General features: G+C 34.4%; 2 protein-coding genes across 2 annotated transcripts; one reads left to right on the forward strand and one right to left on the reverse strand.

Moving 5' to 3' along the window:
* Positions 1–151: 151 nt before the first annotated feature.
* LOC144422898 (uncharacterized) lies at positions 152–5,503 on the forward strand. Its single transcript, XM_078112869.1, has 6 exons — positions 152–396; positions 1,405–1,475; positions 1,838–2,429; positions 3,137–3,431; positions 3,643–3,787; positions 4,104–5,503. Exons 1-6 carry the CDS (start codon positions 284–286, stop codon positions 4,922–4,924), a joined length of 2,037 nt encoding a protein of 678 aa, XP_077968995.1. The 5' UTR covers positions 152–283; the 3' UTR covers positions 4,925–5,503.
* Positions 5,504–6,510: 1,007 nt separating this feature from the next.
* LOC120344126 (uncharacterized) lies at positions 6,511–13,151 on the reverse strand. The gene is made up of 12 exons (XM_039413211.2): positions 13,071–13,151; positions 12,632–12,789; positions 11,606–11,678; positions 11,233–11,287; positions 10,639–10,785; positions 10,042–10,377; positions 8,769–8,995; positions 8,200–8,645; positions 7,694–7,834; positions 7,378–7,433; positions 7,058–7,221; positions 6,511–6,815 (listed from the first exon to the last, which is right to left on the reverse strand). The coding sequence occupies exons 2-12, from the start codon at positions 12,769–12,771 to the stop codon at positions 6,543–6,545; spliced, it is 2,058 nt and encodes a 685-aa protein (XP_039269145.2). The 5' UTR covers positions 12,772–12,789; positions 13,071–13,151; the 3' UTR covers positions 6,511–6,542.
* Between the last annotated feature and the right edge of the window lie 7,961 nt (positions 13,152–21,112).

The raw sequence follows: 21,112 nt of genomic DNA on the forward strand, positions 1-21,112 counted from the left end.
AAGACGTCCTTTTTAGTTTATATTCTGGAATTTGTTATGCAAGCTTTAATTTCTATCGAACAAAACTGCCATGAAATTTTTTATTTATTATTTTAAAACCGTACAAAAATTAATTATTCTAAAATGCAATACATACAATATTTTTGTACAATTTCAAACGTAGATTCATATTTCGTCTTGTTACTTCTGGTGACCTCCATACGCTACAGCAAAGACGCGTTTCTAATATGTTAACTTATGTATATTTACAAAATACACTAGTTGTTAGTGATCTGTCAATAATATGACTCCTGAGTACACGGATGACGTGATTACTGGAAATCAAATCAGCGGGCACGTAACAACAAGTTCCCCGCATAAACACTATAGAAGGGGAAAGACAGGGCGCCAAAGAAAGTAAGGGTATATATTTTGTTGCGATCTATTGAAGCCGCGAAGGCTTGTGTTAATAGCTAACGGTTTATTGGTTAACCGTATAGCCAACATTAAATAACTAATCGATTTTTAAGTATATCGTTGATATATTCAACATATGGTCTTAAAAATATAGAAAACGTAAGGTGAAATAGACAACTGATAAACGTAAATGGATAGTTATTTTTGTTATATACAATAATGTGTTAGTCACTAATCTTGAATAAAGTCTCAAATTCATTTTGACCGATATAACATGACCTGTACCAAAAGGGCGATAAAGGATACGCAAAAAGTATAAGGTGGCCTTTTGTGTATTGTTCAAATTGGCTGCGTTTAAATCCCATTTCCATTGTGCGATTCCAAACGAGTGAAAGAGTACGTTTGACGTATGTTTGCTCCCCACATTACTATAGTATCAATTTCATAATTAAATAAACGTTCGTTTCTTTACAAATACATTAAGAAACACAATAGTACATTGTGTCTCCAACACAGCGATATATGTTTCTCCGCCCACAGGTCAGTCGAAGGCCACACAAGAATCCCGACCAATAGCAGTGATCTGATAAGTTTTGAGTTGTTGCCAATGCTACGATATTTCCCATGTTGCATTTTAATGTTTGAACAAACAAAAATTCCCAAATAGATTATTATTAAAACGGAGGTTAAAATAAATGCTCATAATGTAGGTTGTTCAGTTATGGTAATATACAAGGATTATCATGATGAATCCTTCTGGAGAGATCCAGTGGTCTTTCTTTTTTCCTCTAAACTGAATACATGAGAGAGAGACCGTCTATTCTTATTAATACCTCTTTTCATATCAGCATTTTACCGGTGTAACTTGTGGTTTTGGAAATTTTAATTTTCTCCTCATTCATCGCTGCGATGCACTATGCTTTCTGAAAACCTTATCGTCGTTATCTTACAAAGTTACAAGATATGCAGAAAATCTATCCAACATGAAAATATAATGCTTTTTTGCAGAAAACGCAAGCATTGGGGACTTTTCTCAAGGTGGAGAACACAAGGAGATAGTGATGATGAGAATGATATCGGTAAGTTCTTTTTCTATATATACTAACTTAACCTGTCTATATGCATGGTCAACATTGAGTCTTTAAGGCGCCATTCATAAATGACGCATTTCGACTAAAAACCAATCAATTGCGCCCATACACTGTGTCACACGATGTCGAGTTAAGATTCACATAGGTCAATACGTAAGCACTTTGGCGGTGTTTATTGATTGTCCGTGAACTCTTTAATATCACATGAACTGCGTTACCTCAGAATGCTAACCAACTGACGTCTTAACAGGTCAAAGTCCAGCGAATATGTAATTCATTTGGTTACGAAAGAATTGATTTGCATCACGTGCAATGTCCACTTGTCACTTTGTTTCTATTATCATTCTCAGAACTTTATCAATGGAGTAAATCACGAGGCCTTACATCACGGAATCACTCTTTTTCTTCGGAGACTACAAAATCCGCGCCAGTCCAGAATCGAACGAAAGCTTTAAATGCAGTATCTCATTCAAAAACTATACATCGTTCTAGTAGCACCCACAATGTCTCTACAAGCGGTAAAAACCAACCGACAGAAAACAGCAGACGCATTCCGTCAGCGGATGCGACGGCCACAGCAGCACAAGAAAGAATATTTTTGGCCAAATTGTGTTCTTCCATCGACGACAAGAAACTCTTCATTGAACGAAGCCAAAATCCAAGAATTGAGGGCAATGACAAGCCAAAGAAAATTACTACTGAACAATCATCTCCGAATCCACCAAAATCGAACTATTCCGTACGTTTAGAAACACGTTGTGTGAAAAGTGCACGGATTGACTCAACAAAACCAGACCGCAAGTTCCAATCTCCCACAAAGGAGATCGTGGAACCCAAAATTGAATCAAACGAAAGAAAAAATTTCACTCAGTCAAAATCCACCGCAACAATGGAGAATATCACGTATGACGTGAATGGAAGGAGAGTGGTACAAAAACCAGGGTAATGGCGTTAATACGAATCCTTTTACAACACTCTTCATAAAATCTTACCTTGTGGCAACCTCAAATTCGGTTTCGGTTTGGGCATCCTCTAGGATTAAAAAGATTTATTTTATCCAGTTATGGTTTCTTTTTTCGGAATTAGAGACAATTCCTGGTTACTCCGAACTTCCATGTAAGGTAACAGTAAATCACTTGACGTTTGAATGTTCCTGAACTTGAATGAGTACAATTCAAATCGATAAACTAGTCCTTCACTTGTGTTTGTTTTTCTATTCCGTGACACTTAAACACCGATATGCTTTCAAAAGTTTTTGTTGGTGGTTTATACTAAATTGACAATATTATTTGACAAAATAGTTCAGACATAAGTACAACGACTCAGTAAATAGTCTAGCATTTAACTTTTGTCAAGGTCACTCGCTGCCTAAAGGGGAGAAGGGATAACCATACTTTTATTTAACATGACAAAACATTTTATGAATGTCTACGCGAGATCCAATTTTGCGACAACCTATAGTTTTATCATAAATCCCACTTCATACGCTTTTTCTATTCATATGCCAGAAGTTTATATCTATTCCAACTTCTGACTATATTACCTGTAACTATTCTCATCATGCTGTTGGTCGCACCGTACTGTAAAGTAAACCATTTTCTGGTATTATATTGATAATTGCATTTTCCCCTGTATTATTATTATTGTAGGAAATCGGGAGAAGGAACGACATCACCAACTATGCTTAAAAAAGAGTGGAGTGCAAAAGTAGAGAGTGACATTCTTCATTTATATGAAAGTGGCTGTTATACATCATCAACCAATGTTGGTACAAGTTTGGTCAGCAGTTGGGCAACTCCGGGAACTCACAAAAAAGATGGCCGACAATCCGCATATGATTTAACAACAGATATATCTCACTCCATTGATAAAAAGCTAGAAAACACAGAACAGACACCAAGCTACGTCCAGTCTCTGGCAATTATGCTAAAATGTAGGATAAAGGCAAGTGGAATATATATAAATATATATCATATGTAAAAGGGTAAATTACATTTCAGACATTTTTGTTTCCCTACCCTGATTCCATTGCCTTTTACATGGTCATTGAATGCTCTAATACTGTTAAAGGCAATTACCAAAAGTTATTTCTTGCCACAGTTTCGACTCCAGTTTGATATTACCGGTACATTCTTAAAATCTCATTTTTGTACAGTTGCGGAAGGAGCGTGAACAAATTCTTGAACATAATATGAAGAAGATGGAACGGCTTCAAGTCGGAACAAATAAATCCCAAAATAGCGACAAGAGAGAAATAATTTCCTCTGATTCAACATCCACTGTTGAAATGTCGCATAAAGGTGAGGCTTTCTTTTATCATCGCAGGCTAGCTATGACAAAACAGCCGAAAACTCTAAAATTCAATGACACAGCATCTCCGATAATTTAAAGCCAATTTCAGAGTGAACACACGTTAAGTCACCAAGAGTTGTCAGAGGCTCCATTGAACTCGGGGACCTTGTCGCCTCATTATAACCTGTTATGTATACCTAGTTCGAAGTCGTTGTGCGAATCAGCAAAGTTATTGTTTTAAAACGAGATACATTCCAATATGTCTTTTTAAACCTCAAAACAAATTAGTTAAATTAAATTTATACTTATTTATGCATTTTGTAGCTCCGTCTTCGTCAGCTCATCTTCGTTACCGCCATATTGACGACAATCTGCCAGGAAGTGTTGGCGGTTCTCAATTTCAGACTGAAGATAAAAGATTCAGTCCAACCTATTCTCTTGCCTCACAGTCTTCGTCACTTCGTCCATTACATGATGTCTCTTTCAAAACTAATTCCGCAGATTTCAGTGACACTTACTCAAACGAAAACAGAAGCAGCTGGAATTCACCGCAGTTGAACCGACTTGAGCGAAAACAATCTAATGTAAAACCGCATTTCAACTCAAGAGCTATTTCGCCTAAATCCAGTAAAGTAGGTCAAAATCAAATGCGGTTGCCAGATTTTACCTGGGATAATGCTGCTCCAGGCACTATTAAAAAACAAGTTCGGTCTCAGTTGTGGGATGACGATGAGTTTGATAACAGTGAAATGATTATTAGCACCATTACAAAACGGCTGGAAAAAGAAGCAAGAGCTTGTGCAGATGACACTCGGGCGTGTAGATTAGGCAGTGGAAATGAACACCATGCCACCAAACTTCAAAAACCTACGCCGATGTTATATTATATGGAAAGCACTCGTAACCCAGTTCAAACCGTATCCAAAAAAGCAAGAATGTGCTTGGAGTCAAATTCTCGATTAAAAACAAACTTTACTGATGAACGAATTGTCAAGCAGAGAAATGCGGACTTGAATTCAATCTCAAAGACAGATTTAAAAAGTGTTCGAGTTGGAAATCAAGTGCACTGGCCTGCTTCTACTGGAAGTTTATATCTCCGTCCTCCAGGAAAAACTGTCCTTAAAGCACCCGTCCAAAAGGCATAATATAAGAACATTGTTTTTTTCACAAAAAAGCTAGAGAGCATATCCCCAACACCGTCATCCATTTGACAAATACGCCCATAAGCCATACGGAAATAACCATTTTTGTTTTTCAGTCTATGAATCTTTATTAAAATTTGTATCGTTTAGGCTAAAATTGCATCCAGAATATATACTGTATAATGATTTAGTATATTAATTGAGTATATTTTCTAAATCGAATTTGTTACATTTATGACTTTGGTATGGCCTTCTATTCATTCGTGTTAAGTTTTAGTTGACTGCAACTTTAATTGACCTATACGTCTTGAGCGCTGGCGACAAAAAAGAATGTTATGAATAGTATCCGACTTCTTTTTGAATCAATTGGTCGTAGAGCAGAACCTGAATCAATTCCAATGAAATTTTCCATTCGTACGTAGCAAAATGATTAACTAAAAACGAGGTTATACAATTACTTACTCGGCGATTAGATATGTTTGTCTGACATCATAAATTTACCAGTTATTTGACAACTGTTAAAGTTTTTAAAAAACGAAGCTAAAAGCGAACCTTGTAATAGGGTATACGGCTTCCAGCAAACTATTGCAAAAGACCGAAACAGGACTGACTTCAGTTTAGTTAGAATAGTTTTTTTTTCTGCATTGAGGATAATTACGATAAGCACTCAATAAACGAGTCTATTTTTTTTTCTGGGATTGTAGAAGCCATCGATTTGGAAATGTAATTAGCCTAGCATAGCTCAGGACATGAAGTCTGATAAAAACTTCGTTATTAATTGAATTGTTATCAAGGAGTTGCACGCATTTACAGCTTCATTGTTTTGTCAATTTGCTTTATCTGTAACATCGATTAAGTTAAATGTATCCTTTAATAGATGACTGGTATTAAAAAAAATTGTTTTTAATTTACCAATCAAGCCTGATAAGTTATTTGTTTGCAAATAGTTATAAACTGAATAATAAAAATAATAAAATAAATTTTATTACATTTACATTTTAAATGGATTACAATCAAAATTTGTGTCTAACGACCTCATGCTACCGAACGAATTCATGCATTCGTAAAGATTGTTGTTTGAGTGACTTTCCTCTCCCGAGATACCTATGAGAATAATACTTAATGAAGTCCTAAGCTATGTTTAACTCGAGGTATGTAATGGATACAAAACTTATTATTTTATATGTTTTTATTATAATATAAGTGCAAAGACAGTGATGATATAAAGCACAACTAACAGCGACAAAACAAACATTACATTAAAAATAGGAACAGTGTGATTATTCAGCGTAAAAAGGTGTTATCTTGACATTGAAACGATTAAATTCTCATAATAGAGTAAAGATTTTACTACAGTTAAACAGCAAGCATTTCAAATATTTCATTTTCCTGCTAAATTGATCAAGTTCAAGATAGAGTAAACCAGAAAACCCTTGAATGAAAATGGAGCTTTCCATCCTTATCCTAAATTTGCAACGCTGCTATTCGTGGTCTTAGATGGATTTGAATTTATAACAGTAGACTCGTTATTTCATTGTTTTTGAGTATTCCAAATCCCATATTATGAATCTAGTATTACAGGAAATATTAAACAAAAGATTGGACAGTTTGCCATTTTGTTTTAGTTTTCAGTTGTTTTGATTTTCTTTGTCGTCGTTGCTGAAGAATCACTTTCAAAGTTTCTTTTCTGTGAAATTTTTGCCATTTTTATTTTCTTTTTTCTGCTTTCCGTAGCCAATTTCATTTTTTGATAAACGTCCGATTCTTGAAATCGTCGATATGAATCTTTGTTCATCAAATCGTATATATGACTTTGAGCTTCGTGGAATATTGAACTATCTGGACTATCCAACTTTGCTTCAATGTTTTTGCGGATTTGAACATCGACGTTGACCTAGAATTAATAATTCACTGTTATGTATTGCTTGTTGATATCGAGTTTTGGGGTTCAAAAAACCGACCTGACATTGCTAATCAAGATTCATGTTTGGAACCTTCCGCTAGACGATGATAAAGTGTCCACAAAATCTGTCACGATAGGTATGTCAAGCTCAACAGAATATGATCGCTTAGATTGTGATTATTTCTAATTAAAATTCATTATGAGACTAGATATTCAGTAGCTGATATGCTTACTTCTCTCAGGGCATCAGTTGCCAGATATTTGGCAAAAATCTTTGTAGCTGTCTTAGTTTGTCGGGATAGTTTTTGGTATTTGTAAGCTTCACACTCCAACCAAAAGTCCAAATTTTCTTCACTGAATTCGGATTCGAGAAATGTTCGGAACGACCATGCAAATACTGAAATAAGTGAATTGTATTAGATAAGATATATGCATGAATATATCATAATTGCGATAAGCTAAAGAATTCCGATGGAGTTTATTTACGGCCCATCATTTTCGACGTCACACTCAATCAGATTAAACTTTTGTATGATTGATGAAAACTACTTACATTTAATTGAAAGAAAACTTCTTAAATTATTCATTTCGCTAAGCTTGTCAAGATTTCTGTAAAAAAAAAAAATTTCAAACATTAGTATATTTTTACACAAAAAGCTATAAAGTTTTCTGAATTGTTTTCAAGGTAATAAAGTTCTAACAAAATCAAATTACTGTAAATTATTGAATATGTAAACAATGTTCCTGTAATTCTGGGACGTTAGTTCGAGTCATTATTTTTGTACCATTACTTGCAGTGATATAAACCAAAGATTGTAAAGTTTTGTAAGGTTTTATCAATTTCTCAAAAAGTGATATAAAATACTCACAGGCCCTCTCCACTTGAGTATTTCTTTTCAAATGTTCTTGTTGGTGTATGAGGCAGACTATTTCGTCTCCATCTTCCTGAGTATCTTATAGCATTGTCTGAACTTCTCATTTTGAAGCCAAGTACTTGTTTCGATAGCTGCCTGCAGAAGTTAGCCATGGTTAGTTAACTATTATTACTCTCAAACTTCGAACTTCATATATATATAAGGTATATAAATGTTTGATATCGGAAATTGGTAAAACAATGTCTGCAGGTTCTTGTATATACAATAAACAATCCAATTTTAGCGTAAGGGAATTTCACGTAGAGTCATTGTAGTATTATTTGGTTTTACTTGTAAAGCGCGCACACAATATATTCGGAAGTTTATTGATGACATTAGTATACGTTTTCCACAAAAACAAACACACATTTCATTGTGTCCGCACATCGTTACAACTTGCGTCGGAAGTTGATGACCGTTAAGTTTCAAATAGTATAAATAACATATATACAAATGCTTACGGTTCATCTTGACCGGAGTTTGTGATTTCGGCGAATTCTTCCCACAAGCGCTCAGCAGACAATATGGAGATTTCGTCTTCTTTTTTTTGAACCGATTTCAAGTTTAATTTATCGTTTATTTTACAAGGGTGTGGCGAAAAAGTTGTTTTGGTTGGTTCTTGTGTTCTTCTCTTCGTCAAATTTTGAGATTTTGTGATAGCTTTTGTTTTTTGCACATTCGGTGAAGATACGACGTTGTTGTCCGAAATTAAACGTCCGCTTACGGATTTTCTCGCCCGTGGTTTTCTCCATAATCTAGACTTTGTTACTGCTGACAAAAATCCCTTTCCTTTGACTTTTTTTGATGCACACACACTGAGAGTAGAACCGAAGCGGCGGCGAGATTTGAGAAGTTCCATGACTGCCTCGCTTGCAACAGGAATGTAATTTTCATCCATTCGTTGATACTGGAATAAGAATAAGAATTTTTGAATTAGCAAATTTGTAGGATCGTCTCGTTTATGATTATATATCACTTTTTACTGTTAAGCAAATTGTGAGGATTTTAAAAAACGAATAGATAAAAATACCTTTGGAGAACATGATTCATCAATATCAAATCTGTTGATGTTTCTATATTGAGCTGGAGGTGGGGTGGAGAACATTGTGTGTAAACCCATATTTTTAGTTTCTTTTTCTTTCAATCCTGATATATTCTTATTCAGTCTTTCGTCCACAACGCTTGTTACTTCCTGATCCAATATTGGATATCTTTGAATAATATCGTTCGCACAATCACCACAAATACGGGAACAGCCTAAAATAATATTTCTAAATAAATTTGCTTTAAAACTCTAATCGTTGTTTTGATTTTGATTACAAAATGAATGACCTACATTCTAATTACGTTACTTATATACCACAGACGCTAAAATAAACAACTTTTTCGTTGAATTTGCTTAGAAACCTCACGGGTCGCGTTATCGGCGATTTGAAACGATTTCAGTGCCCCCTATTGTCATGCATTGAGGATAATTATGATAAGAACTGAATAAGCGCGTCGGTTTCGCTCTTCAAAGGGTTATAAGGTGTGACCGATATCATGAGGTAGTTAGCATCTAACAAGATAAGGATTTTGCCGACGTTAATTGTAATGTTATCAGCTAAATTGAACGTTATTACAGCTTTATTGTTCTGTTAATTAGTACTACCGGATAAGTTCAAGCCATTTTCGTTGAATTAAAGGTACTGAAAATTAATGTCATTCCACGAAAGAAAATTGCAACAGTTTGGCAGATAAGACTGAATGTAATGTCTGGAACGGCTTATGTTAATTAAATAAAAATTTATCTTGATTTTTATAAATTGGCTGAATTATTAATCGTAAAATATAATTCATGACTCTAAATAGATCTTCACTCAAAACTTGGTTTGTTGACAGGCTCATTCATACCAAAACATGCAAAACTGGGAAGTAAACAGTATAAACATTAATAAATGAGTCCATTTCCTATTTCTTAATTAGTCTTATCAAATTGTACAAATAACTAGAATAAAAATTGTATTTATTGTATTATATTTTGAGTTTGTGTTGAATATGTGAGTGTACGAATTACAAGCGAAACAGAGTAATTATTATATTTTTGACGAAAACCTAATTTAACATTTCCGTTATTTTTGAGTTTCTACCACTTTGCATTGGACTAATCGGTTTAAAAATTATTTCCATTTTATTTGTGCAAAAAACGAACATTTTATTTTGAATTCAAATGGATAGCATTCGCAGACATAAAAAGATTTGTTTTTCAATTCAACTTGTTTTCAAAATACTTAAACGTATTTGGAAACTTTATTCAATCTTACCATGATTTTGTCTGCAGAACATCGACCTTTCTTCATACGAATCCTCGCGTATTCTCGAAGTTGGAATTTCATTCCATTTTACAGAAATGGCTAATCCTGAACTTCTCCGAGTATGAATTGCACGCACAAGATTATTCATTTTATCACTGGTGGGACTTTCTTTGCGTAACACCGCAACTGAATGCCTTCTGTTTCCGACTTCCGTAACTCCAGATATTGGTCTGTGGGAATTCCGACCCAAACGAAATGCGCCTGTCCGTCGAAGTTCTGCGCTTTTGATCAAATGAGCAGAATTTTCTCTTCTCGCTCGTACAAACGATTCCCCTCCTGCACTGACTGTCAAACAAAAAGAAAATGTTATTATCCGTTTAGAGAAACGGAATTCATAAATAGCAACAAATAATACCCTTCGGCCAGTATTTAATAATTCAATGAAATTAAATCTTTTTGTATAGGATGTAAAAACAATAGAATAACAATGCTTGGAACTAGGTTAGGAGAGCATTCAAAATCGATATAAATTATCTGATTGGCCAAGTTTATGCCGTGGATAAACCTCGACCAAAAATGCTAACAATAAATATATAAAATATTCACCACGTCTTGAGTTGATGACGTCACTAGAATTGACGATTTTTGCGACTTTGGATATATCGGTTGTTGAAGTAACAGCGTTGCCAGGTTTTGTTTTCGTTGAACGTCTTCTTGCTATTTTTATAATACGGCCATTGTTGTTTGAAAACGCTAAAAATTAGAAAATAGACTGGAATTAGCGCTTTTAAATTGAGCATTTTCATAAATTTGTTCTGAACAATGCACGAAACTTTATTCAAATTGCAACCCGGAAAGTTAAGGGCTTTATCTATCTAACTAACTGTATAGCTAGTTACCCTTGTACAAACTCGGATTATCTTTCTTGCGTACGTAAGACCCGGCCCGACTAGTATCAACACACTAATAGATTTTTCAATTACTGCTCATTCCTCATTCTTGCCCATCTCTAGCGCTATAAGATCAATTCAGTAATGTCCAGGAGTCTTATAAAAAAAAACAGTTCTAACTAAGTACGCAACAGAAATTAAAACGGATTATAACATTGTAAAATAATTTGAAAAAGATGTTCACAACAATAACCAATCAAGTTATTAACGAATCTTTCTCTTGCGCGAGAAATAAATTATGCAGCATTACCTTCAGAAGTACGCCGGCAATGTGTTGGTCGGATCATTGGCACGTTCTCCACACTCTAAAAGATTATAAAATATTAAAATAATTTGTTGTATTATTAATGATACAGCCAGCAAATGGACTAACTAAAATCCAATAAAAACACTCAATTATAGAACAAACAAAAAAACACAATTTATACAAGACATGGGGTAATCGCTTTATGTGGTCACAAAAGGGAAGACGTCTTAATGGCGCCATGGTGGCTGAATCATTTTATCGAACGGATCAAGTAAGTATTATCAGCATTTTAACTTAACTTCAGAGCTAAAAAATTGACGTCTTTTTACCAGTCATATTGCATACGTGCTTTCATAATATAATAGGATAAGATTACCTCTTGCATGGAAATGCAAACTTCTCCCATTTGTTTGTCGACCGATAGAGGCAGTGAATGCATTTTCGCCCATCTAAAATATCATATTCGTAAACGATTACGAGTTGTGATAATAGTATAATTATTATAACAATTATACTGGTGGTATGTCCGAGGAGGTGATAATATTGTTAATTGCCATTTCCGTATACCCCAAATATTTTAAGTGGTGCTTAATAATGAACCATGACGATACAATTTTAGGACATTTTTAAGGTTTTGAACAGTATAAAAATTAAAATTTTACTACTATTAGCCTAATTCCCCTGGCTACCAAGTTTTTGCTATAGAATGCATCGATATTTTTAAAGACTTATTTATTCAATTATTATTCGATTTCGCTACTCTGGCCGATATCCAACCATCGTTTCACGTATCCCTCTATTACCATTTTTGTAAAAACGAAGAACAGGTCTACACGCAATTGTAGTAAGTTTCTGTTTAGTAAAAACAAACACTGTGCAAATCAATTGTATAAACATTTTTATCGGAAATTGCTGAAGCAGCATTTTCCACACAGCTTCAAATATAAGCCTCCAACTGTGATTGGTACTTTATTTCATGTTGTGATTCCGGCTATATATTCAATTATTATAAATTGCGTGTAAAATTACAATCGTATGGCGATGTGTTTCTGGGTTTATTTAGACCTTACACCCTGAACAAATTATCCAAAAATGAAATTCGGAGCATTGAGAATGTTTGAATGAATTTCAACCCAAAGTTAACCTTACGAACAAAATAACGGCTGTAAACAATCTGCTCGAATTATTCGACGATTCTCGCTCTGATAAATAGGATTTCTAAATCAACGCCCACCCAAGTTTTTTTTATTCGCAAATGGCCGAAACTAATAGATATGTGGACACACCTTTTGTGATATGTAAGATACCATGCCTTGTGCTATCATATTGAAGATCGGAATTGTTGATGCAGGTAATGTTACATAATTAGTGTGTTCTCGTCGGTACTGGTAGATCTCCTTACCTTGTTTGTGACCGGCATATATTCTCTCGTCTGCATTTAGCACAATGCAATCTTGCAGGCTGAAAAATTGAATCAACTCGACCAGGTAAAGTTGCCCTTGACTTTGATGCACGCAGAAATGCTCTATCCAACGTTGCCATATTTGTAAATCATTAGTTCTAAAGCAAAAAATAGGAATAAGTATATCAATTGTATCAGAAGTGATTGGAAGCCGAATCTGCGAATCGCTATGAATCTGAAATGTTAAAAAGGGTAGAACAGCATAACAAATTGATTCTACACATTTTAACTGTCCAACCTAAAAACTGAATGTTGATAATAAATAACCGATGTTAATATGAGTTTACCTGGTGGCAATCATGCGTTATCTAAAAACTGAATATCATAGTCTCACTATATAAAAATGATAGTGTTTTCCCCCGCTTTCAATAAAACTTACCTTTTTGTCACATTAAATTATGAAATTTATATTCTTATATATATCTACCGGTAGTATCAATGTTTCCCTAACTAGATCTAACTAAAAAGTACCAGTAGCAGACTCACCAAAATTGAACCTTGTAACTAGAAACAGAAATTTCACAATTTGGTTTTATACTCAACATTAGAAAAAAAGTTTAACGAATCAACGTGCTCATCACGGCATGCGTTCAACAAATTCTTTTGTATTTGGCGGCACGAAGTTGAGAAAGTTCAACGGGCATATTTGTTAAATAATCTTGGCAAATTAGGGCCGAATAATTAGGGAGAAGCACGGTTGGTTACCTCGCATTGAAACAAAGAACCGCTTCAAAGTTTGTGTTAGCTTCGTGGCAGATTGCAATAACAGATGAGCACACGCTCCAATTCTCTGACCGATGTTTTCAACATCACAGCTGGACGCTGGGAGGGCTCCGTAATAGATTTTCAGATTCTGTGAAAAGTTATTGAAAGAGAATAATCAAAGAGATATCGGATCTATGGATCTCAAATTTGTGACATGTTCTAATTCTGAGGCATATACGCTCCAAATCACATAGCCTTTATTCACAAATTGAAGCTTCCCGTCCCTAATTTGCATCTCGCTATCAGTTAACAATATGTCCTGTGAATTAGACTCCATGTGGCATGGCGTCACGGGTTGGTGGCCTTAAATTTAGGCGCCATGCCATGCACTTCACCCAGAGTGGTGTAAATTCGGTAGGCCATGCCCGACCAGAAAGTTTCGACCATTCCAAAAGTTATCTTCATCTAAACTACTTCAAGAATCAAATTATTGCAAATATTTTGATATAAATTACAAAAATTAGGTTATATATGAACAAGCTTTTACTCCAAAATTGAATATTCGCATACATTTAACCTTGCTGAGGGGATCTCTATAAAAACCGTCTACTTTTTTATCAAGAAGAATTAGTAATAATAATTTTAGCAATAATAATTGCCATCATAATGATGAAAAAACGCTCCAAAATACCCGAAGAGTGTTTAGAAATAATATTCAAAGGCCAAGGATTCACACAGAACGAAAATGAGAACAAAATCTGACTGAATAATTTGAATTATTTTATATTAAAATTCAGATCTATAATTTAATTAATACTATCATGTTCTTGCTCATCATTGTATTTGAATCGACAGAGAAAGGGCTCAGAGAAAGAAAAAGTTTGATAATTATTCATACCACTTAAATCATGATGTGTAATGTATAGTTTTCTTTTTTCACTTATGTCCCTAATCTATTTTTATTCATTATCCTTAAATAGTAACCACATGACACAGATCTTAAAGTTGATAAATGTAGTCATAAGACGAGTTTATTGACATGAATCATCAAGTTTATTTTTGTTTAGTTTCCCTGCGGAGTAGGGACACTTTTTGTAGCTGGGATTCGCTGGGAATGCATCAGTGTCGTCAAAATTTATATATGTGTTACTTGCGCATATTTAATGCAAAAACATTTGATTCTACTTTTTATTAAAAATGGGGAACTTCACGCAATTTAATAATCCAATCCAGTTCAATAGATTCAAAGCTCACAGAGTTTTGAGTATACATCGAAGTTTCAAATAAATGTGTACGGTCCGCAATCAAATTCGTTATCAGAATCTAGCTAGAGCACTATCTGAATCACCTGCAACAATTATTCTTTTTGCTTACTCAGTTTTTCTTTTGGAAATGGAATGGAAGGAAATTTACTGTCCATAAATATGAAAGCGCCTTGATGTAAAAAGACAAGAGAATACGTGCACTACACTTTTCCTTTATGTCGATTTGTTGGGTCGGGATAGGCAAAAAATAAAACTGAGGTGGGCTTAGTAAAAAGGGAATTCATGTACACGTGATTAAATTTGTTGATACCCGAATAATCAGAAAGCAGTATTAAACCATAGTCCCTCGGCTCTGAAGCCGTATGGTTATTTAGAGAAATAATGCTCAAGCAATTTCCATACTTTATGTAAACAATTCGCGTCGATGCTAAATTGCAATTCTTTGTTATGTTTGACCTATTCAAAACAAACTGTCGTTGGATGGATTTGCATAGTCAGTAAAATGAATTGCATATCACAGCGCCAGATTGTGTGCGTTAGGCGTCGCGGCAGCAGCGATTCTCTTTCGACCGTCTTTACAACGTTTCTAATAATTCCCTGCAGCGTAATATTAGGTAATATCTATTCTGTACTTTCGGATGCAATTTGCATGTTTCGGTGCATTTCCTGGTATAAAGTAAGTTCTGGTCGAATTATGAGTGTAGCCGAATATATTATGTTGCAGATGAAAAATTGGATGCCCCAAATCGATGATCGGCTATTAATTAAAATCTATTGACCTTATAGCTTTAATAATTAAATATACGTCTCTAGCATTTTGTTCAAACAGCCAAAACAGAGTACTTCAGACTAATCTTTTATTCAAGTAACATAAAAATGAGTATAACCAATTTAATATTCGAAAAGGTAAACAGTCCATTCCACTTCAACCGTATATAGAAAAATATGCATTGTTTCAATTCAACTCATGACATGTCCAGTTGTTATTCATAAACCATGTCATTGTCAGTTGACACAGTAATAATTACGTTTATTTCTATTTCTATATACATATATGAATAGTTCGCCATATATAGAAACGCCCGTATAGCGTTCATATTAAAAGTGTTAACGAAGCAATAAACGTCTTGTTTCGGATGCTATAATTGGGTAATCTCTTGAAGTCACATTTTAGTTGTTTGGATTCTTCTGATATATTAAAATTTCAATATTGTCTTGTTGAATATAACCGAGAATAAGCAATACTTTCATTCACATCACATGTTCTAATTCTTAATTAGGAGGAATCTGAACTCGAGTTATGGCGTTTCAGTTTCCACGATTCATCCATGCCAGAACAACATTTGGTGAATGCATCACTGAATTCTTGTATTTATGAAAATCGAGTATATTCAACTCATATTCAAGTGTAATCCGCCCACAGAGGAATTCTTTCAAATGTCGATTGAGATCATACAACCCTGCCTAACCCCTAACTAGATAATATACACTACGTGACACGTAGTACTGATCGTTATTCTAATTGTTCCGCAAAACGTCGAAAGCAAAACAGACGATAATTATAGTTATTATTGGGATCATTATTTATAGAAAATTGACATTGACCTAGTTGTTTCGAATTGCATTTCGATTGATATATTTTGAAACTAAACACGTTTTTTCTGACGTAACCTAATAATTGTATATCTAAATTGTGTTTTTAAACATAGTATTGTTTCGGTACCGGAATGTTGTGCGAATACTTCGTGCAATCTGCTGATATGAAATATAAACAAAATACACGTATGTGTAGGGAACAAGGCAAGTTTTAGGCCGCATATACGTTAAACACTTTACTTTGCATTTGAGGCTGGTTAATAAGTTAGTCCGCGACGGACCCCCTGTTCAAAAATACCTGGTCACGCCGCTGTGCAATAATATGTGGTATCTTGTAACTGTCTGCTTCTATTTGCTGGCAATATTATTTTAATGTCTGTTGTATTAAGCAATAATTTTTTTGAAACTCTGAAACAATAATCGTACCAGACAGGCAATAAATTATAAATTAATTAAATAGTCAAATGCAACGTCATGTAGCAACTGAATGTTGTAAATAAGTTTTATCATGGATAATTATTATTCGCCAACGGCAACCTTATTTATCTCTATTTTAACCGACATGCTGTCTTTTATATTTAAGCAGAAATTCTGAATCCTATAGAAGTTTAAACTCGATAAAGAACCTAATTTGGCAATTTTGTTTCGCTCAATACAAGTTAACACGCAAAAATAATTATTCTACGTAATATGCGCGATCCAACAGCAATGAAACTGGCCATGACAACATGTCCAGACGAAACGTTTTTTTTTTGACAAATGACATCATTAAATATGATTAATAGTAGAACGTTAAAACTTAGTGCAGTTCATCAGTCACACAGTCCATTCACAAAACGCATGCGTCTCGTACTGCCGCGTAACGATATATATATGTTTTGCTATTTTGAATTGTTGACATGTGCCACATTAGTTGACTTTGAAATTCAACGAAACGTCATATAATCTTTTTAATGTTAAATTTCATCTAAATTGTTGCAGCTATGTTGCTTACAACCATGATGCTATAATGGACTATATATTATTTATATTTATGTATTGAATTTAACCTTATATTTCAGTAATGCCGTCGAGTCAAAAATAGGTCGTCAAATATATTAGAAAGCAACAAAAAGTGACTAACAATAAATGCCCCAGCTAAAAATGTCGGCGTTGCAGTTGCGAGAGGGTATTGAGCACGCAGACTTAGAACTAGGTTTCTACGTTTGTGGAAGACTACATACGAGTGCAACGTAAATAAAATCGCTCATAGAAATAGAATATGAAACAAATCAAATTGATGATAATATTTTGCTTTATATATTATTTATTTATAGTTTCCCAAATCTAGAGCATTTTAGATCAATATAAATGGCAAAGTGATCTCTTGTACGACGGAATGGAAAGAACTCTTCAATTGAAGTTGCCAAATGTAAGGCCATTTTATAAATTGGCATATCCGATAAAGTGTACTAACATCCCAAATAATAATAATGAAATGCAATTAAACTGGCGCAAGAATTATTTATGTGTGTGTCCTTTTAGGTTTCTGCTGTTGATGAGCGCTAGATGCTTCCAGTCACCTCTTTGCGTCGTTTTTTTTTATTTGCCTTTGCTGCTGCCTTGGTCTCTTTCACATGCCCTAAAGTTTAGTTTGCACATACATATTTTGAAGACTAAAATCCTTGCGTCCGACATATAGGCTACCTATATCTCAGGTATGTCAGATTAGGGATTTTGCTGACAAATAGCTTAAGTCAAATAAATATAACGCAATTATATGATATAGTTGGTTAGATCAATTCGCTAGCTCACATAGAGTGACTATTTTCTAACTATGACAGTTTCATATTTTTGAACGGGCTACTTATGCCCAGGCCAGGAATCTTCTTCGAAGTAAAATTTTTAGAGGACACTCAATAAAAAATATACTGGCAGTCAATATACCTTTGAGCGTGTGTTCGAGGGAGTGACATGGAGCATCAAATACATGATGAAAATGTTTTTGTGCCAGCCGATCAGCGGTAAACATAACATCATCCGATCTTTAAAAAATAGCTCTCGGTTATTAGTGACAGACATCGTAATCATGCCACGTTTCCGTTTTCATACATATATATTCAAATCAATCAAAAGAATGTTTTTCCACGAAATACCGACATGAAATTCACCAAAGTGCGAGCCAAAATTTCAGAATGTTTTCCGTTGCAGTATTGCGGTTTTTCACATGTGTATAATATATGATTGTTACATAATTATTTAAAGAGATAAAATGCTGCAGGTCTAATCTACTTTGTCAAAAAACTTGGCTCGATCGGATTCCCAAACAATTTGTAGGGACCATTAGCCTATGTACAAGTTGCCAGATTTCACTTAAGACAATAATAAGTGGTAAATTTTTGAAAGGCAGTATTAAACAAATATCTGATAAAATATGCCGCGACAGACTAATTAAACAATATTAACATTTATAAACAATTCCTTTCTCAATATTTGCATAATAACAAAACATGAACCATTGCCACTTCTCAGTGGGATCGAAAATCGTGATTTTCAATGAAAAGTCACATTGACGCAGAAATTCTACATGTTTTTTACAGTCGTTTTATCTCTAATCTCTCAATTTATTGTGTGATTTGATATTTATTGAGGAAAATAAACATACATACAATTACATAGCCTTACCTCTCATACAGAAAGGGTCGAATCTACGATATCAGTATTTTTTAAAAAAAATTGAATTATACATGAAAATATCATTTGAATACCCAATTTTTTTTGTTTGTAGAGGTTTTCCTCGCAGACAAACAATTATTTCCAGCATACAGCAATTAATTATTATAGGATACAGAAACTGACTCAGACGTTTACGTCTGGATTGCAATTTTCGTGTCGAACAGCTGATTCAGAACTTTCTGCGAAACATAGTTGGTGATTTTCTAGTTTCGACCTTCTAATTTTATCAAGTTCACAGCAACTCAGGATATATTAATTTTACAATTTTTCACATGATAGGGTATTCTACACGATATATGAATAACTCTAGGAATACAAGCCAGTATAAGTTCTCAAATTTTACTAAATCATCGATGGTGGTAACGAATGCCATTCAAATTTAAACAGGTAATAGGCATATCCTATTTGAAATTGTTTTAGTGCCTCGATGCATTGATACAACGCCACGAAACGAGTCAAAAAATCGGCTCTAGAAATGACACATTTGCAGGCTCATCGCATATGATGAACGAAACCTATTCACAAGGTCGGTTGGTATTGGAATTTTCAAACATTCATGTTTACAATGTCCCTTTTCAATATACATTATAAAAAACCCAAGAAAAGTTTTGGTCACCAAAATTTACTTGTTGCGAACACCCTTGCAAATTTTTATCACATAATTTTCTCTTAGAAAGTCTTGCTCGCCTATGTATGAACTCTCAACAAACTAAAGCGGAGTCCTGGATTATTGTTGTGTAATATTCTTTCTCGGAAGAGTAAGAATGGCAAATAAATTTGTGACTAGAATATGAGTTTTATTTAAAACACTGATAACTTTCTGTTACTTCCAAGTTATATATAATTTGTGTTTTCTATAGGCAGAAAGTTTGCCCCTTGATTACTGTCGCGACTGTGACGAATAGGCGGGATATTTATTGAATGATATAATTGAATCAATCTTTGCATATGCCTACCGCTTGCAGTTACATTGGTCGCAGGAAATCCCCGGACGAATTCAATAAACTGTTGCCAGAGTTTGTGAAAATTAAAGATATTGATTTCACATTATTTTGATTTAAAATATATATTCAGATTTCCGGATTTATGATGTTTTTTAATTAGAATGCAGCGTTATTCATGGATTAACCTCTTTCACATAAATGTAGAGCTTTTCGAATTCGGTGACTGAAAATGTGGTGGTACCTAAATTCAGAGCAGGATTATCATAGATTAACAGTATAAGACAATTGTATTTGAATAATGAAACGTTTTGCGAAACGAAATTTGTTGTAGGATGTTCTCGTAGTCCATATTCATGTGAATTGATATTATAGAAACAAATATAATTCATTCATTTCCACTTGAGATAGTCCTGCTGCGACCGTTACCGGCATTACGTGGAAAAAACCGTATTTCTAGGCACACCGCGGTCTAAACCTATTTTAAATGATGCCAGAAGCATTTCTCTTTGTTCATAATTTATTATTGCAGGGGTGGCCAACACATCGATCGCGATCGACCAGTCAATCGCCATGTCTCGAGTAGTCGATCACGTCTGATGTTGAGTGAATTCAATAACATACGCTAAAAATTGCTTTAAAGCAATTTCATGCAGAGCCTGCTGTGTATATAAAACTGGACAAATATAGTACTGTACATGCGCAAAATACGATATACACATTCAGTACAGTATACGAGTCAAGATTCGAATGAATTTTAAAAGTGATGAAAAGTTACCCCGGGTACAATTGCTTAATCAAGTTAACTAATTAGATGGAACATAAAAAATGCAAATTTTTTGGCGTTTTAATTAAAAATACGCCCACAGAGTCGAGCTTATTGGCAGCGGTGGGATTTTTTGTAGGCGCGTGTGCAGTTATATATGTATATGCAGCCAATGCAGTACTCATTCATTTTTGTTTATGACCTTATTTACCGATCAGTTGATCGCGAGCGATTTTGGAGATTTTAGTCGATCGCAGTCGAATGCAGGTTGGCCACCTCTGTACTATAGCCTCACAATCTCGTATATGCTTGGAAATGGATTACCTCAATATAGAAAAACTACTGGCACTCAATGGCGGTTCGGATTTACGTATTTAAAACGATTCCAAATACAATAATTTCTTTTGGTGGCGTTTTTTTTAGAGTTGATTAC

This window comes from Styela clava, chromosome 5 (genome assembly GCF_964204865.1).
Source record: "Styela clava chromosome 5, kaStyClav1.hap1.2, whole genome shotgun sequence".
Taxonomy (NCBI): Eukaryota; Metazoa; Chordata; class Ascidiacea; order Stolidobranchia; family Styelidae; genus Styela; species Styela clava.

Coding starts and splice junctions, on each gene's coding strand:
- LOC144422898 (XM_078112869.1), top strand. CDS start 284: ATGACTCCTGAGTACACGGATGACGTGATTACTGGAAATCAAATCAGC. Junction 2,430..3,136: donor AGAGTGGTACAAAAACCAGG/GTAATGGCGTTA, acceptor TTATTATTGTAG/GAAATCGGGAGAAGGAACGA. Junction 3,432..3,642: donor TGCTAAAATGTAGGATAAAG/GCAAGTGGAATA, acceptor ATTTTTGTACAG/TTGCGGAAGGAGCGTGAACA.
- LOC120344126 (XM_039413211.2), bottom strand. CDS start 12,771: ATGGCAACGTTGGATAGAGCATTTCTGCGTGCATCAAAGTCAAGGGCA. Junction 10,786..11,232: donor TTGCCGGCGTACTTCTGAAG/GTAATGCTGCAT, acceptor TCTAATTTTTAG/CGTTTTCAAACAACAATGGC. Junction 7,434..7,693: donor TACTCAAGTGGAGAGGGCCT/GTGAGTATTTTA, acceptor TTTTTTTTACAG/AAATCTTGACAAGCTTAGCG.